Here is a 26,370-nt window from a genome sequence, read left to right as displayed (position 1 = left end):
TACACGCTGTGTGCAAAGTTTAGAGTTCTCCTTCCCCTTCTCCCAGTGAGGTAGATCACTTACCTCCCTTGAGATGAATTCACATTTCATTCAACTAGTCTTTCTCCCACTATTTATAAAACATGATTTTCATGTGTTGTAATCAAAGCTAAGAAACGCACGTGCCATGATTTCAATCTCAGGAGAACAAGGAGGTGAGCAACTGGATAGTCCCCCAAAACACAGTGTGATGCCCCAGTGAGGAAGGAAGTGGTTGCTGTAACTAGGAGAGAGTGGGGGTCGTGGTTAACTTAATGAAGGAGGGAGACTGTACAGGTGACGCATGCGCGCTCAGCTGTGTCCAACTCCTTGCACCCCATGGACTGTAGGCCACCGGGCTCCTCTGTCCAGGAGATTCTCCAGGCAAGAATACTGGAGTGGGTTGCCATTTCCTTCTCTAGGGGATCTTCCTGAACCAGGAATGGAATCTGGGTCCCCTGCTTGGCAGGTGGATTCTTCACTACTGAGCCACCTGGGAGGCCCTATAGTATATGTGGGGTGGAAATAAAGAGAAGTCGTAGATGAAGAAATAGCATGTACAAAGGTCTGGGTGTATGAGGGAGAAAATATAACTATACAGCTAATAGTTATATTATATATGCAGGCATGCATGCTAAATCGCTTTAGTCGTGTCCATCTCTGTGCAACCCTATGGACAGCAGCCCTCCAGGCTTCTCTGTCCACAGGATTCTCCAAGCAAGAATACTTGAGTGGGTTGCCATTTCCTTCTCCCTATAGTTAGTATATACATCCTCCCCTGCACTGGTCTATTTTTAACTGTGATGGTTACTTGTGATAAGCTGAAAAGATTTTCCAAACCAAAACAATCCAATGAATATTTCCTGTATTATTCTCAACTATTTAATAACTTCATTCGCATTAAAGCACATACCTGCTTCTGCATTTACAAGAATGCCTCATTTTTTACCATTCATTGGCATGGGGTCCACTAACGGCTGTAAAATGGTAACAACACGCTTGCTTTCCACGAGATCTTTCTTCTGAGGAAACTTTACCTCTTAAGAAAAGGAAATCTGTATTTTGTTGAAAGATGTACTTGGTAAGTCAACTGATGCTACTGAGACAATAAAATAGAACTTTATGGATTCACACTTTAGTTTATAAGTCTGAGATATGAAGCAATAATTTTATAAAATCAACAATTTGGAGGGCTGAGAAAGTGGGTGAGGACAAGTCCATCTCCCCAAAACTACAGCAGTGTGTGTGTGTGTGTGTGTGTGGGTGCGTGCATTTGCTCACACATGCATGCATGCACGCAACACTGGTATCAATGAGAAGCAACCTGGCATGTTTATCGTGAGATAATCACACCCCTAGAGGTTTAGAAGCACTCAGCTGAACCTTGTGCTGCTCAACACACTTGGGGTGTCATTATCTCATGATAACCATACTCCCTGTCAAGCCTTATTGCTTAATTAGAGGTTACGAAGGTGATAAGACTAAAAGAAATCGGATGAACATTACCTAAGATGAATGACACCTTAATCAACTTAAACCTGGTGGCTGAAGGAAGCATGATGAACAAACACAAACAGCGAGTTACACACTATTTTTAGAGGAATTTGTTAATAATAAATGAGGAGAAACCTAACCTGCATCCACAGATTACTTGGACTGCATTTGCCCAGAGACAGGACGTTTATGATCAATAATTTAAATTGTGTTTTCATGCGGTATGTAAAATGTTCAAGAGATGAACGACAACATGAGATTTAACTTTAACCTAAGACACCCAGTTTATGGATGACAGTGATTCATCATAATCCAAATACAGAATTTAGGTATGAAGTCTGCAAGGACACTGATCAATAACACCCATGCTGTGTTAAGATTTTAACATATTAACCTGAAACCAAAGAGGAAAAATAATGGGATATGCCCCTTCCTAGTTTTTTCCTTACCATAGCTTAAAATAATCAGACCAAAAAAAAAAAAAAAAGAAATCACAGCACCAAATGCTCTAAAAAACCATGTCCAAATATTTAACTTTAGTTCTTTTGTTCTATTTTTGTAAACAACTGCCATATTTGTGGACAGAATACAGCTCCAAATACAGTGCTCTTGAAGCTGCTTTCCAATTCGCTGTGAAACATCAATTATCTTTATCAAATAACAGCATCTCATCTCAGTCCATTATCAAGATGGAGTCTTATTTTAGCTGGACTGAAGCCCTATCTGTATATCAGGGCTGGCCACAGTGGCAGAGCGTGAGTGAAAGGCTGTGAAATAATCAATAATAATCATCAAATTGTGGTCGAAAGGTTGTGAGGATGGAAGTTTTTGATGAAACCTCACTTTCTTTTTTTTTTTTTGGATGCCGATGATAAAGCTTAACCTTTGCAATACCTGATGACTGTGACACAGTTAGCGGAAGCTTTACGTACATTTTAAAGTGGTTCTGAAGGTCCAAAGACACATGGATACTTAAGTGGGACACAAACCTTGTGCTATGGAAAACCATCAGGTGGGAGGACTCAAAACCATGGTGACCAGAGTTGTAAACTGGATACTCGCCTCCTACACAGAGAACTCAAACCTGACAGACTGTGGGTCCGAAATCCATGTAAGTAAAAGTTGACTCTGAAAGAACAATGCTTGCATAACAACGGGTCAAAGGTACCCGTTAATTATCCCAGAAGTGAATGAAATGTTGTCAAGCTTTGGTACCTAGATTTGAAAAGGTTTTAGGACAGCTGCTGGCATCTCCTGCCCTAGAAGTTCATGAGGTGTGGCATGGAGAATCACAGAGAAGAACTCATTTTTTAATTTAAAAGAAAAATATTAATTTGATGGCATGAGACGTGAAATGCCTTTCCTCTGATTTTTCTGTCATTGGGTTCAATTTACACCACCTAGACATAAATCAGAAATAAATAAGTTGAAAAACAACCAGACTCCAATGAGAGACAATTTTGTTGCCCGGGGTTTTATATAGACCCATTAAGTCTTCCAAGATAATTAAGAAGAAACATTTTACATGATTTCTTCTAACTTGTGACCCTATCGGAAGTTGAAATGCATAATGGAGGAGATTTTGACAATAGCAAATTAGAAATATGTAAATTAAATACAACCAGATGCTTCAAAAAACCATCATGCACAGTAGTAATAAATCATGGTACATTCTTGGTGACATATTTCAAAACTCACTTTTGAAACAGAGTATGACAGCAACATATCAAGCCTAACGTGAACACAGAATATGCTTTTCATTAGTGCAACATTTTAAAACTATAGTTCTGTACTCACAATGCAAAGTTTCATGTCAACAATATACGCAAAGCTAGTGTTGGCTGTAAGACAATAAAAATATAATAGTGTGTGTGAAATCTTGCTGTAGAGATACCTATTAAACTACACTGGGCAGAATCCTAAAATCGCTACGCTTTACCCCATATACAATAAGCGTTCTACAGAAACATCGCGGCGTTCTTGGGCTGAGTCAGTCGAATCTCAGGGCTGAGGGGCATAAGGTGGTATGTTTTATTACGAGTGTCATGGAGACGGTGTGAAAAATCAAGAGCCACAGGCAGGCAGAAACAGTGGGTCAATGATGCTCCCAGAGACACTGTGCAGATAATCAACAAGGCCCGAGGTTCTCTCCGCACCGCACACAGCTGAAGGGCAAATCAATACAGCCGAGGGGGGGCATTGCCCAGCTCCACTTCCCACGATGCACTGCGGCTACTCTAGGCACAACACCCCCAATGGAAACAGAGCAAACTTGCTGGGCAACTAACTGAACAACCAACTAACCTTTCATGTAATCACAAATTCACCCTTCCAACAGGATTCCAAAAAACCCAAACCTAACAGACTGCCTAAACGTGAAACCACAGCCAGGAAAGAAAACGCTACCTAAACGAGGGCCAGGATAGAATCACTTATATATGGAAAGGGCAAACCTGGGCTTATGAATTATTTCAGTTTATAATCCTAAAATGAAAGCTTAATCAGGATTTTTGTGAATGAAGAATTCTACATCAGGAGGCTTTTGCTCCTTAACTTTGGGGCCCAACACTGATAATGCTCAAGCAGTATTATCAATTCGAAGAGTAGACAAAAAGTAAAACTATACTAAATTCAGGAAATTGTAAATTATATTTGAATTACTTTAATTGTTCCCCCAAATGGAACATAACATTTTAATGCATCTTACTGGTTATGAGGGCAACATTTTGTCGACAGTTTTTGTACCTGACACCTTGTTAAATATATGATGCTAATATTTCACATTTTCCAGTAAAAATTTATGGGTAGGAATATGTTGATTTATTATTTCTAAAGAAAAAGGTGATTCATCACATCCATCATTCTGTTAATCATTAGGTGTTATTTCTAAGTTACTATGTAAAGCCATCTTTCTTGAAAATGTGAAGAAAATGTGCTGGAAGAAAAAGAACAGTGGAAAACATCTTAAGGTTTATTTCTTATTTTTCAAAATTAAAGTTTCTTTTTTTTTCCCAAGCAGATAAAATAACATCTTTAAGGATCAAAATGTACAGCAGATCAAGCATGAAATATGTAAACACCTCCTCAACACAATATTATAGGAAGGACTATAGCATGTTCCTACTGTTACAATTTCAAATGAATATTAAAAGAACATTAAAAAAGAAAAAAACGACAACTGCGTAAAATGGCTTGTGTGTGAATTTAGAAAACAAAGCCCTGCTCTTCATGGAATTTTAAAAGAATGTTACCTGTTTGTTCATCCTATTCATAAGACACTTCCTTGTTTCTTTTTTCTTTTATTCATTGACAATTAGTTACAGGTACTAAGGAAAATACTATTATATTGTTTAGCAAGAATGCTTCAAAATTAACATTATTCTGGCAACACAGGTTGTTTAACTAGAAAGAACATGAATTCAAAAACCACAATTCCTTTGTTGGTGCTTACTATATTGTATGATTAGGAGACCTAAGGGAGTTTTCTGTGTGTGTGTAGTTATTGAAACCTGATGTCTTTAAAGTAAACTCAGAGGTTAGCTAGGGAAGAAATTGAGTAGAAATTGTCTGCTATGAACTCTGCATTTAAGACTCGTAGGTTGGTACAACATGGTTAAAAGCAGATTTCCATTTTTGAAAAGTTATATCATCTGGTCACCATGACAACAAAATTGAAGTACCACAGCTAGCCTCAGAAAAATATCTGCCTTTAAAAAAGAGAAGTCTGCTTCTGAAAATAGTTAAGACTCTTTATAAACACTTATTTCATGGAAACCTTAACCTTATGGAAATAATCTAAAGAGTAATTGGTGAAAACAGAAACTGTCCTTCATCACCAAATAAGACGGTTCAGACTTAGATGCCACCAATGATGGGAGATCTGAAATGAAAGGCAATAATATCAGCAGTCTTTAAAAAGCGATTTTCCTATGGGATCCCTCGTTGTCCCTTCTCATCTACCTATTATTAGAGAATCTGTGTTGACCTATTTAATTTTAGACCTTCCACCTCTTTGTCAAATCCGGTTGGGATCAGCTTGCCTAAGTCCTGCTGTTGTCCAGTGACTGCTGGGTGTGTGACATGACAGCTGGCTGCTTTGCATATCTCTCTCCTATTGGCCGAGGCAACCGTGGAGGCAGGGAGACACTCAGAGACAAAGATTTCAGATGCTCCCTTGTTTTGAAAATTAGGAACATTTCTTATGTGCTCAGAGAGCATCTCCACAACCCCAGATGCTATACATCAGGGTAGTTCTTTTTCCCACCAAACATGAGCAGAAGTTGAGGATAATTTAAAATGTACTTCTATGGACACACAGCTCACAGATTAAAAACCCCTCGATTCTAATTGTGTTTAGAGGCTTTGGTGTTTGGTGGGATTTTTTTAACGTCCCATAACCACATGATCAATCCAGGTGATTTAAAATCAATGCCAAAGCCAGACAAAGGCTGTTGTAAGCAGCTCTCTATTTGCTTTATGGAAAAAGTGAAAGACCAGAGTAATGCTTTCTTCAGTGAAAGGGCTAAATGATAGGAAAATAGTTTCAAGCCATGAGGCCAGTTGCATTTCCTTGATGGAAATTCAGATATGCAAACCGAATGCAAACTTCTGTCTTGTCCTGAGAAAATGAAGAGAAAGCCTCTAAACACTGTGCTCATCGAAACTGACACTTCCTTCTTGGTAACATGAAAAGAATGTTTTGGCCAGGATATATTTGTACCCAATATAAATATACTTGATGAGTCAAATATATATGATGCTGCTGCTGCTGCTGCGTCGCTTCAGTCGTGTCCGACTCTGTGCGACCCCATAGACGGCAGCCGACCAGGCTCCGCCGTCCCTGGGATTCTCCAGGCAAGAACACTGGAGTGGGTTGCCATTTCCTTCCCCAATGTGTGAAAGTGAAAAGTGAAAGTGAAGTCGCTCAGTCGTGTCCGACTAGTAGCGACCCCATGGACTGCAGCCTACCAGGCTCCTCTGTCCATGCGATTTTCTAGACAAGAGTATATGATGCACAGATAGCCAAATAGTACTCTGAGATATGTCCTTTAACCCTGGAAGTACTGGATTATTGAGTAATTTCATTTAAGAATATTCAGAAGCTGAGTGCTTCTGAAATCCAACAGATTTGCAAGTAATACATATTTTTGAAATCCCTGGACAAGTGACTCATTAAAGTCAGGTATGAAGGCACTGCTCTTCGTCTTAGGCTGTGATTTCAAAGATCTCTCTTGATGACCCCTGCATTACTCTAATTAGCACAGACCTAATGCTGCTGGAGTGTACTCCGGGAGTTGGTGATGGACAGGGAGGCCTGGCGTGCTGTGATTCATGGGGTCGCGGAGAGTCGGACACGACTGAGCGACTGAACTGAACTGAACTGAACTGAATGCTGCTGGAATTCTTTGAGTTGGTATTGAATTGATATTATAATGGCTCAGAATAATAGTGTCACCACATTTCAGTACACAGACAACATGGAGGAGTCTTTTCTTCATGGCCAATCCCAAACAGCATCCTTCATATCTATTTTAAACCCCTTTGTACTGCTGAATGTTCTACTTGGGTAACCTCTTGAGTCAGGTGTTTACCCTGTGGGGGTCAAATATCCTACAGATTATTTTAAAATCTCTAGATACCACATTTATACTTAGTCGCCTCTCCTTTCTCTCTCATTAAGGAATGGTATACACAAGTCTGCCTGCTCTGCGGCTGCCAGATCTGATGGCTTTCTCTTACAGTTTTATCTTACTTGACCTTTTGGCAGCATTTCTTTCATGAAACATTCTCCTCTTTTGTTACCACAGTCTTCTGATTTTCTTTGTGTCTCCAAACCATCCAGTCTCTTATTTCTGTGAATGTATCTCTCATCTCATCTCTAAATGTGGAACTTTTTAAGGGCTTTGTCCCCACCCCTTTCTCTTCTTACTATATACTCATCCACTGTTATGGCACTGAATACATTAACATGCCAATGATGTCTAAATGATCATCTCCAAAGACAAGCACGCAGGTTCATATTTGACAGTGCCATATGAATGTTTACAGGCATCTCAGAGTTGACATCAAAAACTAAGTGATTAATTCTCCACCACACTTGTTCAGGAAATCTGTTCCTCTTCCAGTACTTCCCATCTATTCAGCTGCTCACATCAAAAACTTGAGAATTATCCTTAGCACCTCATTCTTTCAGTAACCATGCTGGATTCATCACAAGTTCAGGTTTATCTTCAAATTCATCTCAAATCAGTCCGTTTCTCTCTCACCTGGAACACTTTTGGAAGAGCCTCGTCACTAACTGGTCTTCCCATTTCCACTTTTGTCTTCCTTCAATCCATCCTCCACACAACAGTTCAATCTGATCAAGCCTCTAATTTAGAATCCTTAATAGTTTTCCACTGCATTAAGGACAATATCAAAACTTCTCATCATAGCTCAGGGGCCTCTGTGACCTAGCTGCAGCCCACCTCTCCAGTCTTGTCTCTCGTTGCTTTGTTATAAAATCTCTTTGGTGCTTAACTTCTTTTAGTATATTAAAAGGACACACTGACAAACTAAATGCTTAGAATTTTCCTTAAATATGGAAGTGTCTCACATCTGGGAATATCACTGGATTCACAACCTGGAAAAGAAAGGCAGCTCTAGTATGTCTCTGGAGGAAGCATACATTTCCTCAGAGGCATTAAATAGAAATACATTATTTCAGCAGTGAGTAGCACTAACTTCCTAGAATGTGAAGTCAAGTGGGCCTTATGAAGCATCACTACAAACAAAGCTAGTGGAGGTGATGGAATTCCAGTTGAACTATTTCAAATTCTAAATGATGATGCTGTGAAAGTGCTGCACTCAATATTCCAGCACATTCGGAAAACTCAGCAGTGGCCACAGGACTGGTAAAGGTCAGTTTCTATTCCAATCCCAAAGAAGGGCAATGCCAAAGAATGTTCAAACTACCATGCAATTGTACCCATCTCACACGCTAACAAAGTCATGCTCAAAATTCTCCAAGTCAGGCTTCAACAGTGTATGAACCGTGAACGTCCAGATGTTCAAGCTGGATTTAGAAAAGGCAGAGGAACCAGAGATCAATTGCCAACATCCACTGGATCATCGAAAAAGCAATAGAGTTCCAGAAAAATATCTACTTTTGCTCCACTGACTACTCCAAAGCCTTTGACTGCGTGAATCACAACAAACTGTGGAAAAGTCTGAAATAGATGGGAGTACCAGACCACCTGACCTGCCTCCTGAGAAACCTGTGTGCAGGTCAGGAAGCAACAGTTAGAATGGACGTGGAACAGCAGACTGGCTCCAAATCGGGAGAGGGGCGCGTCGAGGCTGTGCGCTGTCGCCCTGCTCGTTTAACTTGTGCACAGAGTGCAGTGCTGGTAGTGCTAGTTGCTCAGTCATGTCCGACTCTTTGTGACCCCACGGACTCTAGCCCGTTAATCTCCTGTGTCCTGGGATTCTCCAGGCAAAAATAGTGGAGTGGATTGCCATTCTCATGCAAAATGACAGGCTGGACAAAGCACAAGCCGGAATCAAGATTGCCGGGAGAAATATCAATAACTTCAGACAGGCAGATGATACCACCCTTACGGCAGAAAGTGAAGAACTAAAGAGCCTCTTGATGAAAGTGAAAGAGGAGAGTGAAAAAAGTTGGCTTAAAACTCAACATTCAGAAAACTAAGATCATGGCATCTGGTCCCATCACTTCATGGCAAATAGATGGGGAAACAATGGAAACAGTGAGAGATTACTTTCTTGGGCTCCAAAATCACAGCAGACGGTGACTGCAGCCATGAAATTAAAAGACACTTGCTCCTTGGAAGAAAAGCTATGACCAACGTAGACTGCATATTAAAAAGCAGAGAAATTATTTTGCCAACAAAGGTCCGTCTAGTGAAAGCTATGGTTTTTCCAGTAGTCATGTATGGATGTGAGAGTTGGACTATAAAGAAAGCTGAGTGCTGAAGAATTGATGCTTTTGAATTGTGGTGTTGGAGAAGACTCTTGAGAGTCCCTTGGACACCAAGGAGATCCAACCAGTCCATCCTAAAGGAAATCAGTCCTAAATATTCATTGGAAGGTCTAATGTTGAAGCTGAAACTCTAATACTTTGGCCACTTGAGTCAGCAAAGAACTGACTCATTGGAAAAGACCCTGATGCTGGGAAAAACTGAAGGCAGGAGAAGGGGATGACAGAGGATGAGATGGTTGGATGGCATCAGCAACTCAATGGACATGAGTTTGAGCAAGCTCCAGGAGTTGGTGATGGACAGGGAAGCCTGGAGTGCTGCAGTCCATGGGGCTGCAAAGAGTCGGACACGACTGAGGGACAGAACTGAAACGATACACAGCAGGCACTTAGTAAGTGTTTATTCAATGAATGCATGAAAGAATGCTACCTCACAAAAACATGCAAAGTGTTACGGGGCAGAATTAACAGGTTTCTGAAAAGCCAGTCTTACACCTAGTAAACTCAGGCTCACGGGATTTAAGTAACGAACTTAGTATCTGGGTCTAAGTTTTCTGACTCCTTGTTTGGTGATCTTCTGTTTAACTTTCTTCCTGAAATTTGCCAATTAAACTGTGTTGTGTGCAACTTGGTCCACCTGCTGTATTTTGTATTCACACCACTGCCGACGAATGACAAACTGCTGGAAATGTATAATGGCATGTAAGCTGTTACCTTCTTTAACCTCTGTCTACAGTAGAAGCTGTAATTCCAGAGGCCTGATATACATGTCTACAGGCAATAAATCTGTGTGAGTTATAGCTGTATCCTTGTAGATTTACAATGATAAGTTTTAATTCATCTCTGGCAACATATTTACATAAATTACAGCAACAGAGTAATGATGCCATATGCCGGAATGTTCACCCAGAGAAATTCAAGAGGCTTAAGGCAGCTGGCTTTCTTTTGGCTACAAAGGGCCGCCCTCATATATATGAAAAAAAAGCATTGGGTTTGGTATTGTGGGCGTTATACAGATGTTTTCTTACTCCTGACATTTGTCTGAAAGTAAACTGTGCTTCCAGTGCCTCTCACTGCATTAATGAATAGTCTCGATTAAGATGTAAGTTTAGGGAAGAGCAGAATTACTTAAACAGTCAAAACATTCAGAGGAGTAAGTGCACATTACTTCTAAGGGTCTACTCTGTCTTCAAGTGCATCTGCTTAACAGCTCTGAAGCTCAACAGCCCTGAAGCTGGAGCACAAGCTCAATCAGGCTGGGAGGGAACAGGGACAGTGGGAGGTAATCAAGGGTAGTCCTCTCCCTCTTGGGTGTTGAAGGGAAGGGGCCCTTGGCCTCAGACGGAACATGGCAAGGGACTACAGCCGGATCTTGTGAGCCTTGTCAAGTACTTCAGCATTCCAGTTCACTGTTTCTGTTCCAAGAAAAGGGAAAGCGGATTCTTCTAAAATTGTGTTACTACTAGTCTCCTTTGCTGGAACAGATTTCCCATTAAGAGTTTTGTTCTTATATCAAAAAGACTCTTTCAAATTCAGAAACTCACAACTGGATATTAAAGATGACCATGAATCAACCCACCACTACCATTTACTGAGACTGTAACAGTCATGAAACTAAATGTCTTATGTTAGTTTAATTAATCTTTATAAGGGCCTAAAATTATGCCCATAATTTCCAGGCGTCAAAGATAGTAGGTGGAAGGGCAGGCCCTACACCCAGGTCTCATCAACCTTCCTTCCTTTTTATCACATCTTACATCACTCCAAGGGCCAGATTACCAAATTCCCTTGGGGAGGAAATGCTGGTTGCCTTCCTTAAGCTAAGGTCCTGTACTCAGTAAAGGTGACAGCCTCATCTCAGGAGTGAACTTCCACTGGTCCATCACAATTTCATTCTCTTTGCCAGCAACAGGTTTAAAAATGGGTATGTGATGCATCCGTGGTCAACTGAGATGTGAGAGCAGGCTTCCTAAGATGGCCTATTTGCTTTAAAAACTTCTCCTTTTGCCTCTGGATGGTATCCTCTGCAAGGCTGGCTGGTGCTGTGGCAACCTCTTGTTCCCTGAAGTGGTCCAGCCAAAGAGACCAATGCTCTGAACACCGTGAAGAAGGGAGGGTCCCTCACGATACCACTGACTGCTCACTTCACCAACTACCTCTGGATGTTCTGTTTCATGAAATAACAGATTCTTTAATTGAAAGTCTCTTTCGTGCCTTCTATTACTTTGCAAATAAAATATCCTAAGTATTAAATCTTCCCAAAAGCCCCATAGTTCCTTTATTTAAAAACTCCCCTCTATGCCTAAACTGGGCTTCCCTGGTGACTCAGACAGTAAAGAATCCACCTGCAGTGTAGGAGACCCAGGTTCAATACCTGGGTGGGGAAGATTCCCTGGAGAAGGGAATGGCCACCCACTCCAGTATTCTTGTCTGGAGAATTCTATGGACAGAGGAACCTGGTGGGCTACAGTCCATGGGGTCACAAAGCATCAGACATGACTGAGCAAATATACCAGATTTTAAGTATTTGATATATTGAGTGGATATAAAGAATACAAGGCACTGAATCCAGAATAAATTCAGTGCACTGTGATTCTCCTACCTCATGTTTTTGAATTTTCTGGACTAAATATATATAGAATCTATAAATATATCTATCTATAGACACATGTCAATGTTCTCATTTTTTATATATTGATAGGGAAAATAAAAAGGCTAGGAAGGAAATTAAATGGTGTTGAGAAATGTAGATAAAATGTGAATTTGGGGAATCAATGCTTTTACAAAGATGCTGAAATGCTTGTAATAACTGTTGTGTTTGGAAACAAACTGTTTTACATGTTTCCAACTATAGATATCACCAAGAATTAATTTTTTTTCCTTGGTGTAAAAATCTTAAATATTACCATTCAAAGTACAATATGGACTTCAGAAACACTCAGCGAGTGATGAGGCAGAGAGACAACAGAAAAATACACCTGTATGCACTCCATTAAAATCATTCTTTAAAAAATTTTAAACTTTCCGGGTAAATGATGGTCTAATTGCAAGCACTGTTCTGTATATCTCTTTCTCTTCCTAGAGGTTCTTCTCTAAATAGCACTTCATTTTTAAAACGGGAAGCTTGTTGGGTAATTCTTCAACAGGGTGTCAGAAAACCATTGTCTTCTTCAACCATTCATCTTATTAGCATCCCTGATGCTGTATTTCTGGTTGCTGCTACTGAATGTCATAGGAAGCACCTGCCATAAAATCAGCTGCTGAAAAGAACAGAAAGAAAATGCCTAAAATGTCGGCCTGACTAAGCACTGTAGTCAATTCTCACTGCAATTTTTGCAATCATCACATAAGTGCCCTTGATGTATAAGCATTATAGACTTCTGCTCAGTGAAAACTGTGCCTGAAGCTTCAAAACTCTGCCATAAAGAAACATCAGTCTTACTGTCCACCAAACCCCTAAGGGCCATTGCTCCTCCTAACTAGAAGTAAAATCTTTGTTATTTTTAGAGAGAAAAAGACATTGTTCTCCAAACTTCTATTCATATAAGTGTGTTTGCTGACACTGCTGTCGAGCCTGAACGTTAGCTTCCTTGCAATATGTAGTGACCTTAGAGTGCTCGCCAGAATTCAACGCATTAGAGAAAATCAGGGCTTCCCTAGTGGCTCAGGCAGTAAAGAATCTGCCTGCAAAGCGGGAGACAAGGGTTCAGTCCCTGGGCTGGGATGATCCCCTGGAGAAGAGAATGGCAACCCACTCCAGTATTCTTGCCTGGAGAATCCCATGGACAGAGGAGCCTACAGTCCTTGGGGGTTGCAAAGAGTCGGACATGACTGAGTGACTAACACTTTCACTTTCATCAGAATGCTTTGAATCCCATGCTGAAAACATTTTCAGATCTTGCTAAGCCCCCTTTTCCTAAAACGAATGTTTATGGGAAATGCCAGCATTCAGTTCTTGCTTTACATTTCGCTAACGCCATGTAACCTTTATTTATATAAAATCTACATTACTGAGTTAGCATTCAATAAGACATAGAGGGAATTCCCTAGTGGTGCAGCGGTTAGGACTCTCTGCTGCCCCTGCAGGGGCACAGGTTCGATCCCTGATCAGGGAACTAAGATCCCACAAGCTACACAGCCCCCCTAAAAGAAAAAAAAAGGCACAGAGAAATGGTGTCTCTACTTATCTATGGAATGACTGTTTCTCACCTGGGATTTGTGCAGATCCCAGTGTAATGCTTTTGCTATAACGTGAACCACTCACGTACATACAATGGGGAGCACATCTCTCAGGTTTTGATAAACATGCTTCCGCTATATTTCTTCTCCCTCTTGGCGCTGCGGATGCTGTGTCATCTGTCTGGAATCACGGCCCTTTCCTCCCCTTCCTGCCTAACTCCTATAGTTAATGGCTCAGCTGATGTCTTCTCCTCTACAGTGCCCTACCAGACCGTTCTCTCTAGTCACCTAAACAAATCTGGGCCTGTGCTCTTCCCGTGTTCCCCACCATGCTCCAGCCCGCCCTCCTGGAAGGGACAATCATGGTACTTCAGCTCTGGGTTTGTGTCTGTCTTATAGTGCTTGCATGCTAAGTCGCTTCAGTTGTATCCGACTCTTTGTGACCTCATGGACTGTAGCCCACCAGGCTCCTATGTCCATGGGATTCTCAAGGCAAGAATACTGGAGTGGGTTGCCATTTCCTTCTCCAAGGGATCTTCCCAACCCAGGGATCAAACCTTCATCTCTTACGCCTCCTGCATTGGCAGGCTGGCTCTTTACCACTAGTGCCACCTGGGAAGCCCTCTGTCTTCTAGTCCAGAGTATAAATTCCTTGGAGAGATTTTATAAGAAACAGTTTATATTTATTTATCTTTATCCCTTGCACATAATTCAGTGTCTGATACAGAGAGGAGTTATCATAAAATTATTTTTTATAAATAAAATGAGGCCAGCTGTGGAACTTCATTTCTTTATGAGAATAACTGCAGTTCAAGAGTCCTTCTGTGGACATCCCTGGTGGTACAGTACATAAGAATCCGCCTGCCAATGACGGGGACACAGGTTTGATCCCTGGTTTGGGAAGATTCCACTTGCCACGGAGCAACTAAAGCCCGTGGGCCACAGCTGTGAGCCTCTGCTCTGGAGCCTGTGCTGTGCAGTAAGAGACACCACAGCGACGAAAAGCCCACGTACCACAACTAGAGCGTAGCCCCTGCTCGCCGCAACTAGAGAAAGCCACGTGCAGCGGCGAAGACCCAGTGCAGCCAAAAACAAATAATTCAATTTTTAAAAAAGAGTCATTCTTTTATTCACAGGAATATTAGGGAGAGTATGGAAATTAATGCCCATGAACTATGAGAAAGCAGTTTCAAAGCATTCTGGTGATCACATGCACAAATCTTTAGCACTATGCACTCAGGAACAGCCCTAAGAAAATCAGACAGACGTAAAAAGTTACGGAAGTAAGACTATGTAATACAGCACTGCTGAAAACGGTGACAATTGAGTAGGGGAGCTTAAATGTTCATTGACAGAGGATCGGCTAATGAATCCTCCACCTGTGTACTGGGATAGGATGCAGTCATTCAAACAGACTAAAACAGCCCTGCAAACCTCACATGCCCAGAACCTAAAAGCCTGACCTTCATCCCATGTGTCGCCTGCTTTTCCTCTCAGCTATTAAGGGCACCATAATCCATCTGGTTGCTCAAGACTCAAATCTATGAGTCACCCTTGAGCCCTTCCTTTCTCTCACCATTGCCTTGCCCTGACTCCCCCAACCCTGCACCTGACATCTGAACAATCATTAAGACCTGCTGGCTCCACTTCCAAAACACCCTGTATGTGCCTGCATTTCTCCACTGCTATTGCAGCAACCCTAGTCTCAGCCATTAATCTTTTCAAATAAAAAAGGATCAAACCAGTTCCCATTTTTAGGATCTAGCCTACAGAGAGAAAAGCACCAGTGTATAAAGATGCTCATTGCAGCTGTGTTTGTACAAGCCCAGAGCTGGACTTAATCTGAAGAGTTCATCAACAGAATAGTAGCTTTATAATGTATTTTATATTTTTAAAGAACATGTTAGAACAACGGTGTTTGACCAGGAAGTTTAGCTATGATGTACTATTTAGATTTTTTTTTTAGGCTGCAGAATACTGTGTCTATTGTGATTCCAAAGTTGTGAAATAAAGAACAAATGCCTTCCAAAAGCAAAGCAAGCAAAAAATAATTGCTAAAAACATCATCTATTTCTGACCATGAAGTTATGAAACTAGAAATCAATTACAAGAAGAAACATGCAAAAAAAATCATATAATACCATATAATTTCCTGGCATGAAAGTCTCTAATGGCAGCCCATCACACTGAAATAAAATCTGAGATCCCCACCCTGGCCTTCACGACCAGTCCTGCCTTCCGAGCAAACTCCACCTCAGGTCTCTCTTCCACTTGCTAACAAAATGAATGCACTTGACAGTTGTCTTTTTCCTGCTCCCCCAAATTTCCAGCAGCGTTCCCACCTTAGTCTTGTCCTAACTGCTCCTTGTCCTTATAACGCTCTTCTCAGAGGTGGTCACACAGTCTTGGGTTAAACGAAGCCCCCTCCACGTGCTCATCCGTGAGGGTCTACAGCAGGTAGCCAGTCACTCCTCTGAATTATCATACCACTCCCTGATATTTTCTTCTTCAGCTCCTTGTTTGTCTCCTCTCACCGAACAGAAGCTCCCTGAGGGCAGGAGCCACACTTGCTTTATTTGCCACTAGTAATAGGCACTACTTGCTATTATTGACTGAGCTAATATGGACTCATAGTGAGTAGGTAAAAACAGGTGGCAGGAAACTCTTAAATTATCAGCGAGGAGGGAGAGAATAATATTACTTGTGTATCTCAGAAACAAGACTCAAAGTGTTTAAAATAAATAGCTAAACAGGAATCAACGCCAAGGGGCAGTTACAGTGGACTTTAACTTTCCACTTTAAATATTTTGTTGTTGCTTGAGGTTATTTTATAATGAGTGTGAATTACATTTATAATCTGAAGAGACAATCCATAAATTTCATTCACTTTCCAGAGAAAAAGGGAGGTTGATTTGCTCCTTCACCAGCTACATATGTATCTTCTTTTTCCCAAGTTCGCATGTAAAGGCTAATCATTCAAGCATTATATTTGGACTTTTTGTTGGGGGGGGGGCACAAGGAAATTACAGAAATTACTCAATTTTGACTGGCCAGGCATCAGTTCAGTTCAGTTCAGTTGCTCAGTCGTGTCCGACTCTCCGCGACCCCATGAATCACAGCACACCAGGCCTCCCTGTCCATCACCAACTCCCGGAGTTCACTCAAACTCATGTCCACAGAGTCGGTGATGCCATCCAGCCATCTCATTCTCGGTCGTCCCCTTCTCCTCCTGCCCCCAACCTTTCCCAGCATCAGAGTCTTTTCCAGTGAGTCAACTCGTCGCATGAGATGGCCAAAGTATTGCAGTTTCAGCTTTAGCATCAGTCCTTCCAATGAACACCCAGGATCGATCTCCCTTAGAATGGACTGGTTGGATCTCCTTGCAGTCCAAGGGACTCTCAAGAGTCTTCTCCAACACCACAGTTCAAAAGCATCAATTCTTCAGCGATCAGCTTTCTTCACAGTCCAACTCTCACATCCGTACATGACCACGGGAAAAACCATAGCCTTGACTAGATGGACCTTGGTTGGCAAAGTAATGTCTCTGCTTTTTAATATATTGTCAAGGTTGGTCATAACTTTCCTTCCAAGGAGTAAGCGTCTTTTAATTTCATGGCTGCAATCAGCATCTGCAGTGATTTTGGAGCCCAAAAAAATAAAGTCTGACACTGTTTCCACTGTTTTTCCATCTATTTCCCATGAAGTGATGGGCATCAGTAGGTCATTATTGTCAATGAAAACACAATAATTCCTGTAAGAAAATAATTGTTGCAGGAAGCTTCAAAGCTTAAAGAGAGAGAAGAGAGAGCGAGCAAGGAAGGGAGGAAGGAACTTACAATCGGGAACCGGCCACAGTTCCCCAGATCCAGAGACGAAGCAGAATTTAAAATTTTCAGCCAACTCCAAACCTAATAAAAACCAGGAAACAACAATCCTTAAGATCCTAACTACACTTTTCTTTTCAGTTAAAAAAGCAGCCATCTAAGCAGCATTAAAAGCCTTGTAATTTATGATAAAGAAGTAAGCTTAGAAAAAAACTGGACTGAATTTCAACAGAGATAAGTAATGAAAGGATAAAGAGTAAATGACGCAGATAAGAGAGAATGAGAACATCCACAGCCGTGTCTGTTGAAAGCAAGAGAAACGACAAAGAAAATCATGCTAACAGATTAGAAACTGAACGACAAAGAAAATCGTGCTAACAGACCAGAAACTGAGTAAGAATCCTAAGGCGACTGGCTCACTGGCTCCACCTTTTACATCTTAAAAACAATGCTGAAGAGAACAGATGTGGAAAATTACACAGCAATAAAAATACCTGAAAAAAAATTCAGTGGGGGCTAATTAATACAAGACTTTAAATATATGCAAACAGATAGGCCAAAAACTGAGATATGCTGGCAGTGGGGAATACCATATTTAAAATATCAATTTTACTTAGAAAAATTTTAATATAGCAGTAACATGAAAAGTAATATCTGCAATGATTTCAAAAAATTACTTAAAAAATATATCAGTAGGACAACAGATTAATGCTATGCAAAAATCAGGATAGATGAAGACTAATCATTAAATATGGCTGGCTGAGGACAGATCAATAAGTATAATCTTAACTTTGTTAAATACTTGGTTTGATATTCTACTCATTCTACGTTTAAGATTAATCAAATTGTTTGGAATAAAAAGCAACAAGTACAACAAAATCCTAAGAAAGAACCTGCAACAGATATAGCAAGGACGAAATCATGTACACATCAGTAAGAGAGGAAAGACGTTTGGGGCTGATTTTGTCTTATTTAACTAATAACTAAATAATAATGACGATGACTAACATTTTTGAAGCACTTACTGATGTTTGCTTTATACACATATATATACATATATCCACAAACATTCTGAGATCTCAAGGTTTATCTTTAAAATTCTCCACAGTTAATGTAATTTCATGGCAATGTAATGCATTTCCAAGTTTACTTTAATATAATCAACACTTACTGAGAATTTTACATAAATTACCTTCCTTCTCACAAATACAGGCGCTGTCTCTATTACCACTATATAGTGAGGAAGCTTCAGTTCAGCAACGATACATTCCCAAGCTTATGAAATGAAGATCAGATTTAAGCCAGACAAGTTTCTCTTTGTTCTTCCCCAATATATTACACTGTACATTTTAAAATTTAATTTTATTTAGTTTTAAGTTTTTGGCTGTACTGCGTCTTCACTCGGAGAAGGCAATGGCAAGCCACTCCAGTACTCTTGCCTAGAAAATCCCATGGATGGAGGAGCCTGGTGGGCTGCAGTCCATGGGGTCGCTAAGGGTTGGACACGACTAAGCGACTTCACTTTCACTTTTCACTTTCACACATTGGAGAAGGAAATGGCAACCCACTCCAGTGTTCTTGCCTGGAGAATCCCAGGGACGGGGGAGCCTGGTGGGCTTCCGTCTATGGGGTCACACAGAGTCGGATACGACTGAAGTGACTTGGCAGCAGCAGCAGCAGCGTCTTCACTGCTGTGCGTGGCTTTCTCTAGCTGCAGCGAGTGGGGCTACACTCTCCAGCTGTGGTACGTGGTCTTACTGCCATGGCTTCTCTTGTTGCAGAGCGCCGGCTCTAGAGCATGCGGGCTTCAGCAGCTGCGGCGACCGGCTGCATTGTCCCACAGCATGTGGGATCTTCCCAGAGCAGGGGTCGAACCCATGTCTCCTGCACTGGCAGGTGGAGTCTTAGCCACTGGGACACCAGAGATGCCCCTATGCTGCTTTAGATAACTTTTCAGTTGAATGAGTTAACCCTTCCTCCTCTAATTACCTAAGACAGAGGTCAGCGAATTTGTTCTGGAAAGGGCCACACAAGAAATGTTTTAGGCTTTGTGGACCATACACAGTCTTCGCTGGCTGCAGACACCCAGTTCTGCCACTGCAGTGTGACAGCAGCCACACGCGATCCTTAAACGAATGACCTGGCTGTGTCCCAGTAAAATTTTACTTACTCCAACAGGTGGCAGGCAGATTTGGGCAATAGCTTGTAAGTTCAGTATGAGTAAAATTCATATTCCAGACTGAATGCATATTTAGATGCAGCTTTGTATAATCGCCTGTACTAGATTGAGAAGAAGAGGTCATTAAGAAAACTGATCTTTAAAAAAGATAGATGCCAATGCCCAAAGATAAGGGACTTTCTGTATACTTTGACTTTCCTAGTCCATCCCTTGCGAGCCCATCTGAGGATGACAGGGACCCTGTATGCTCTGTGCCCCTTTTCCCGTTCCTGTGCTCCCACTGGGCCCAAGGACACTGCCTCGCCTCTGGCATCCCGGACAGGCCACGGTGCGGCTTCCCATAGTGGGGGCTCTCATTTAGGGGGCTGCCCCTTATATGTCCACCTAACTGGAATCCACCCCTGGAGCCCAGTGAATTTACTAATTATCCCTTCTACATCTTATGTCTTTGCTCAACATTAGTAAAATTGTACCACTCTCTCTGTTCACTGATTTCAACAGCTAATTCAAAAAGTATTTTACTGCATTTCTAGTTCAAAATTCCAAGTCCTCTGATTCACCTCTAAAATACCATTTCTAAACATGCCAACTATACTCATGTATTCTGTTTCAACGGTTGACTCACTTATTTCAAACACTACAACACTAATACCATGAAGGAATTAAGAGAATCCCTTAAGAGCTCATTGTCACTGGATAAAACTGGTAACTGGCAAAAGCAGTTAAGATTGATCTTAGAGATTTAGCTTTGTTTTCATGCTCTGAAAGATGAGAGGAAAGGGTAACCTTCCCTTTCACACTGCACTGGAAGGTAAAGGTTATTCCATCGTACAACATTAATGACAACTGGGATATCAAAATCAAGAAGCTGAAGTAGAAAAATATCATAGGGACACGGAAATGTCGAAATGCAGTAAACTAAGGCATGAAAATAAAACGAAATATGTGTGACGTTACAGATTTCTGTTAAGAAAGCATGTCATTGATTGATGAGTGTTTCTCAAATAATTTTATTAAAAGGAATAAGATATCCAAAGCATTCATGCTTCTGCATGTTAACGGAGGCCGTCGCTGAGACCGCGCGGAGGGAGAACCATCAGGAGGCGTGTACTCAGGCCAGCCTGCCCCTCCCTGCTCGGCTCCTGGCCGTGGCTCTCCCTCCCTCCTCGGGGCAGTGCGTCAGCGCCTCGCTCTTCCCTCTGCTGGTGGCAAAGCTTTCCTCTCCAGGGCTTCCTCACTTTAATTTTAAAGAAGCTTGAAAAGATCACCTTGGTCAGTTTTTTTTTTTTTGTCTTCACTTTGTTGATGCTTGCGACTTATTTCTCTCAACCTGGCTAATAATAATATACAGCTGACCCCTGTATATTACAACAGGGGCTAGAAGTGCGTGGGTCTACCCATACTTGGATACCTAGTCCTTATGACAGCTCTATACCATCCGGCACTGTCTGAATCCCCAGATGCAGAACCAGGGGTACAGAAGGTCACCTGTAAGTTACATGTGGGGCTTCCCTGGTGGCTCAGCTGGTAAAGGATCTGCCTGCAGTAAAGGAGACCTGGGTTGATCCCTGGCTTGAGAAGATCCCATGGAGAAGGGAACACTACCCACCCCAGCATTCTTGCCTGGAGAATCCCATGGACAGAGAAGCCTGGAGAGATAATCCATGCAGTCGCAAAAAGTCAGATATGACTGACTCTACAACTGCCACCGCATCACTGCATCGCTAACCCCGGCGACGTTCAGGGTCAGCTGAACTCCAATATTTAACAACTGATTCTGAAAATGATGCTTGGAGACTCGGTCTCTCAAGAGGAAAACATTATAGGCAACGTGTAACTTGATTTTTAAAGCAAGTATTGAGTGTGATTTCATTGCTTAAAGTGAGAGCTCAGAGTAAAGCAATACAGTCACCAACGAGGAGCTAATGTCTTAAAAAAAAATCACACAAAGGAAACTCACTAGTTACATCAGGGTGGCACATGGTGCACACTCAGAGGAAACGCACGATGCACACGCGCGTCGGGGCCTCTGGGAAGGACTGCAGAGAGAAACGTGTCAAATCTGGACGACACCCCCTAAACCTGCCTGACCCCTGAAACGTCTACCGCCAGTCTTTTACCATCTCTTACATCTATTTTATGGAAAGCTGCCAGAGATGCTTTCGGGGAACTAATTAATAGTGTATCAAACTCAAGAGGCAATTTAAAAGTTAGCTACATGATGTATTTCTTCATATTCCTTCTGAAAATTCCTAATACAGTTGCATATATCAATCTATTATGGTTGAATACAATTTCTAGTATGATTGAATACGTCAGCATTGATAACTGCTCCAGTGAAAGACAAGGGATAATGACTTGGGATTATTTATGGATGAACACTACAAATTCCCACGATCAGGTAGCTTTGTTAGCTAGATCAGCCTACTAGCTTTGTTTTTGCCATTATCCAACAAGGTGACTCTGGGATAAAGAGACTGATCACTTCGACGTCCAGTGGGGCTAGACGTGCTCCATCTACCCAAGTGGCACATTTGGAGAACCGAGTGGTCAAGATGAAGACCCAGATGAGCTTGTCATCAATAATAAAGTTGTAGAAAAGCATAGGAAGTTATCAAAGCATAAAAAGGAATATATTATTTCAAACAGAGACTTGGCGTCCTTCTTCCAGAACCACACCAAACGCCATTGTGATTTCTGCCTTTCTTGAACTGAGTAGAATAGTGTCCTCAAACTGCTAAAGATCTCATTTTACTTAGAAAGCGAATTTTCGTTTAGCCATTAATCATGATAATGTATCATCACATTTTTTCCTCCACAAAACACATGATAAGAATAAGAAAAGGGGAACTCATGTACACCTGGGGCAGATTCATGTCAATGTATGGCAAAACCAACCAATATAATATTGTAAAATAATTAGCCTCCAATTAAAAGACAAAAAAGAATAAGAAAATCAGAAAACCTTGTTTAAAGGAAGAAAAGATTTATTGCAAAGGGGTCTGTGAGTAGCACCACCTTACTCAGGGACCTGTGACGAGCAAGTCTGTAGCGGCCCTTCATTCCCAGTAAATAAAGACAGTAGGGCTCTATATTCTCTGAGTCCTTCATTAAACTATTGATCCCTTTAGCATCATCCATAATGTTCCCGCAGCTCAGCACGTCAGCTGGTGACGTGCTGGTCCCTCACTCCTTTCAATAACCTGTGGACTTTATGGAGAGGAGGTCACAGTGATTGAGTTACCTGACATTTTCCAGTCCGAATGTCATACAGGGCCACTGAACCGTGGCGAGCTCCAACGGCTATTCTGTGATTCCGCTCGTAATAGCTGACCATGTAGAACCTGGATTGAACATTTAAACAACAGCGAAAATGAAAAAAACAGGTGAGGTGACCTGCCCATCGAAGAGGATAGCAACACACTCTGAAGACTAAAGCCAGTTCCGACAAATACTGTTAGATAAGTATGTCCGTAATTAGTAGATGGGGCTTCTTCAAAAATGTTTCATTGTGGTAATTCTTAAAACCGACTGAAAGAAAAATGATGCAGAATACCACTTAGGCCTGTTAATGATTATTTTCAATAGAAAACAACTTTATAATTACAAACATCCTTGAATTTTGAAATAAGAAGTAAGGGTCAAAAACAAAAAAGATTAAACATGAAAACTCAGTTTTGCTACAGTGACTATTATGCAAATATTTCTATTCGAACAGAAATAGAAAAGATGAAAAGGCTTACATATTCAATCTAATTATGCTTTCATGGTTTATTATGGTATTAAGGAATGAAAAATATTTTTTAGCAGAACAATCATAAAAAAGCATCATATTAAACACATTATGCTTAAATGTTCATATCAGTAATTTTAAATGAAATTAGAAAGTTATTCACCAAAAAAAGTTATCTGGCAAATTTTCTAGAGTTTCCATGTTTATCAGTTTATCCAAATGATAACTGTACTTATTTGTAACATAAATAAGCATATTTGGTGATTTGGCATTGCATGAAAATAGGATTTAGGGAGGATGCTTTGAAGGTTGTAAAAGGTTGATTTACTTTTGTTTATTTTTCTGGATTAATTTTCATGACTTGATTAAGTACTTGAATTCCTGATCTTTGCTTTGTCATGATTTAATAGCCATATGGCTAGAGCCTGGGAAGGCAAGAATAAAAATTATTAGAAGTGTAAATAAGGTATGCTTTCATGTCCCCAAAGAGTTTCAAATATGCCTTCCCATTATCCAGTCCTACTGTCTCAGTGAGTTACACAGACAAATTAGTGGCCTACTCTCAATATTTCTGAGGACATTACATCAATTTTACTATATATTCCTTTCCTTTTTTCTCTTTGATTCTCTGCTACCAATCTAAGTTTTCTGTTATTTTTTTAAAACATAGGAGGGGAGGAAAAACAGATGACAGAAAAAAAGTAGCATTTCTCTAGTTCTCTCCTGAGATTGATACAGAGTTAAAAAACAAACAAACGAACTAGTAGGGCACTGGACTCCATTTCTGAAATTCTGGTAAGAGGCTGAGTGAGAGAGGAGAGGAGAGATATCTGTGAGCATTTAGAAACCAGGGACAGTCTGACAAAGCCATTTCGGCATTATCAGACTTTATGACATTCATACATATTTTATAAATCCGGAAAACAGGCCATTAAGTGTTTAAACTTTTTGTTTGATATTTATTCAGCGGTGCTTCTGTCCGATCTCTAAGCCCCACCCAGCAAGGCAATGTTTTTCCTCTTTAGTGGAAGATAATGATTCATTTCTAGTCATGTGAAAGACACTACTCTAGGATGTCCTGTGAAGTTGTGCGGGGCTCCGGTATGGGAGGTTCTCTTGTGCATACAGGTTTGAGGGAAGGGAGGGGACTAGAGGCTCTTGACGTGTGTGGCTCCCCACTGACCTGTGTGGCTCCCCACTGACGTGTGTGGCTCCCCACTGACGTGTGTGGCTCCCCACTGACGTGTGTGGCCCCCCACTGACGTGTGTGGCTCCCCACTGACGTGTGTGGCCGCCCACTGAGAGGCGGATGAGAACTTTCTTAAACGTCTTTCTTGTCTAAAGCATTCTACTACTGTCCCTCAGTAGAGAAGGGAAGCACCAATAATTGGCAATCAAAATTGAAGGTTTCCACACTAAAAAAGAGAAGATATTTAGAAGAGCTTTAAAATGTTTACTATTTTATTATTCAGTAATTACTGTAGTCTAAGAAGGAGCATCACTGCATGTCTATATGTATGCCTATATCTACACCATATCTAAACACACCTAAGCCCACACAATTAAATCCTATTAGAGTAACACGGAATATAATATTTAACAAATGTTTTAACAAATATCTATTCTATGCAGGTTAACAGTCACAGGAAAATAACATTTCCAAAGGTATTTTGTTATCTGCTATTAAACTTTGCACAGATGCAAGAGCTGTATTGCCCCAACACTTCTGCGAAACGTAAATATAACTGCCCCTCAAAATAATCTTCTTGAAAACAATCTGTTGGTAAAACACATTTATGTTGACAAAATTTTACTTAGTTAAACCTGAATCTAAAAAGTTTTTTATTACATTGACCATTTTCTATGCTCTGGGTATCAACCTCATCTTTCTATATCACCTACAGACACCATTATTTATGGGAGAAAAAAAGACCAAATCTATTCTTGGTATCAAATCTTTAGTCTGCCTGAAAGGACCATATATTACAGGTCTGCATTTTTCATTCTTTGCAATTTACTACCAGACTAATAGTTCTGAAATATCTGAAAGAATTCTAGACAGTGAAAGTCTCATGGCATGTTTTTAATCTTTGGATTTCATGTTAAACTTTTTCTTTCTTTAATGGTCTCTCTTTCAACAGAAGAAATCCAAGGTACGTGTGCATTCACTTCCCAAGTACTCACTCTGGGGACTGGCTGCAGTGACCGTCTCTCTCTGCTGGGGGTTTCCAGAGCCCACCTTGCCCCCAGACTAGTCTTCTTCTGGAACCAGTTCTCCAGTGTAATGTTGCAAAATGTATCTCTTGCTGGGGCTAGGATGGTCATCATCTAAAACATTTAAAGTCCCTGATCTCCATGCTTTCATCACTGTCCAGGTGCAGCCAGAGTGGTCCTTTTCAGCCATAAATCAAATCACCTCTCTAGAAAGTTCGCAACCCTCCTTTAAGACCCTGGCCCTAACACCTCTCAGATTTTATCTCTTCTCTTTGCTTGGTCTACTCTGGCCATACTGATCTCCTTATACTTTCGTGAATGTTCCAGGAGTATATCCATCTTGGAGCTTAACACTTGCTGCTCCTTCTGCTTGAAAACCTCATCCTCCCAGGCTTGTGCCCTCACTTCATTCAGGTCTCTGTTCCAGGGTTGTCTCGATAAGGAAGGCCTTTACGAGCCATCCTCTTACTTAATACAGCAGCCACTACTCTTTAGTCCAGGACCCTAGTTTTTCTTTACTGTACTTGTCATCTCTTCGAGATTATACAGTGATTTTTGTTTATTGTTTCCCACCATCAGAGACTCTATCTTTTGCTGAACATATGCATACACAAACAGGGTCCAAGCAACCTACCGAACAGGGTCCTACATGAACCTATGTACCGCAGGATACAGCAGTATCCTTCTTAATGCTGCAAGCACTGTGCTTATCCTTCAGGGACTGGTATATAAACTAGGCTAAAAATATCAG

At 41.0% G+C, this 26,370-nt stretch overlaps 1 protein-coding gene across 5 annotated transcripts in view; it reads right to left on the bottom strand.

The window, feature by feature from the left end:
* WDR7 (WD repeat domain 7) overlaps positions 1-26,370 on the bottom strand; it is a 345,084-nt gene that overhangs the window by 39,262 nt on the left and 279,452 nt on the right. For 3 of the 5 annotated variants that reach the window (XM_055417427.2, XM_055417425.2, XM_055417426.2), the window contains one exon: positions 22,917-23,016. The exons of the other annotated variants lie outside the window; for them this stretch is intronic. In XM_055417427.2, coding sequence (XP_055273402.1) covers positions 22,917-23,016 — 100 coding nt within the window. The remainder of the gene's footprint in view (positions 1-22,916; positions 23,017-26,370) is intronic. 5 annotated transcript variants of the gene reach the window in all.

Source organism: Moschus berezovskii, chromosome 28, assembly GCF_049115385.1.
Source record: "Moschus berezovskii isolate FMDL1 chromosome 28, NW_MosBer_1.0, whole genome shotgun sequence".
NCBI classification, from domain to species: Eukaryota; Metazoa; Chordata; class Mammalia; order Artiodactyla; family Moschidae; genus Moschus; species Moschus berezovskii.
This window is presented reverse-complemented; position numbering and strand designations above follow the sequence as displayed.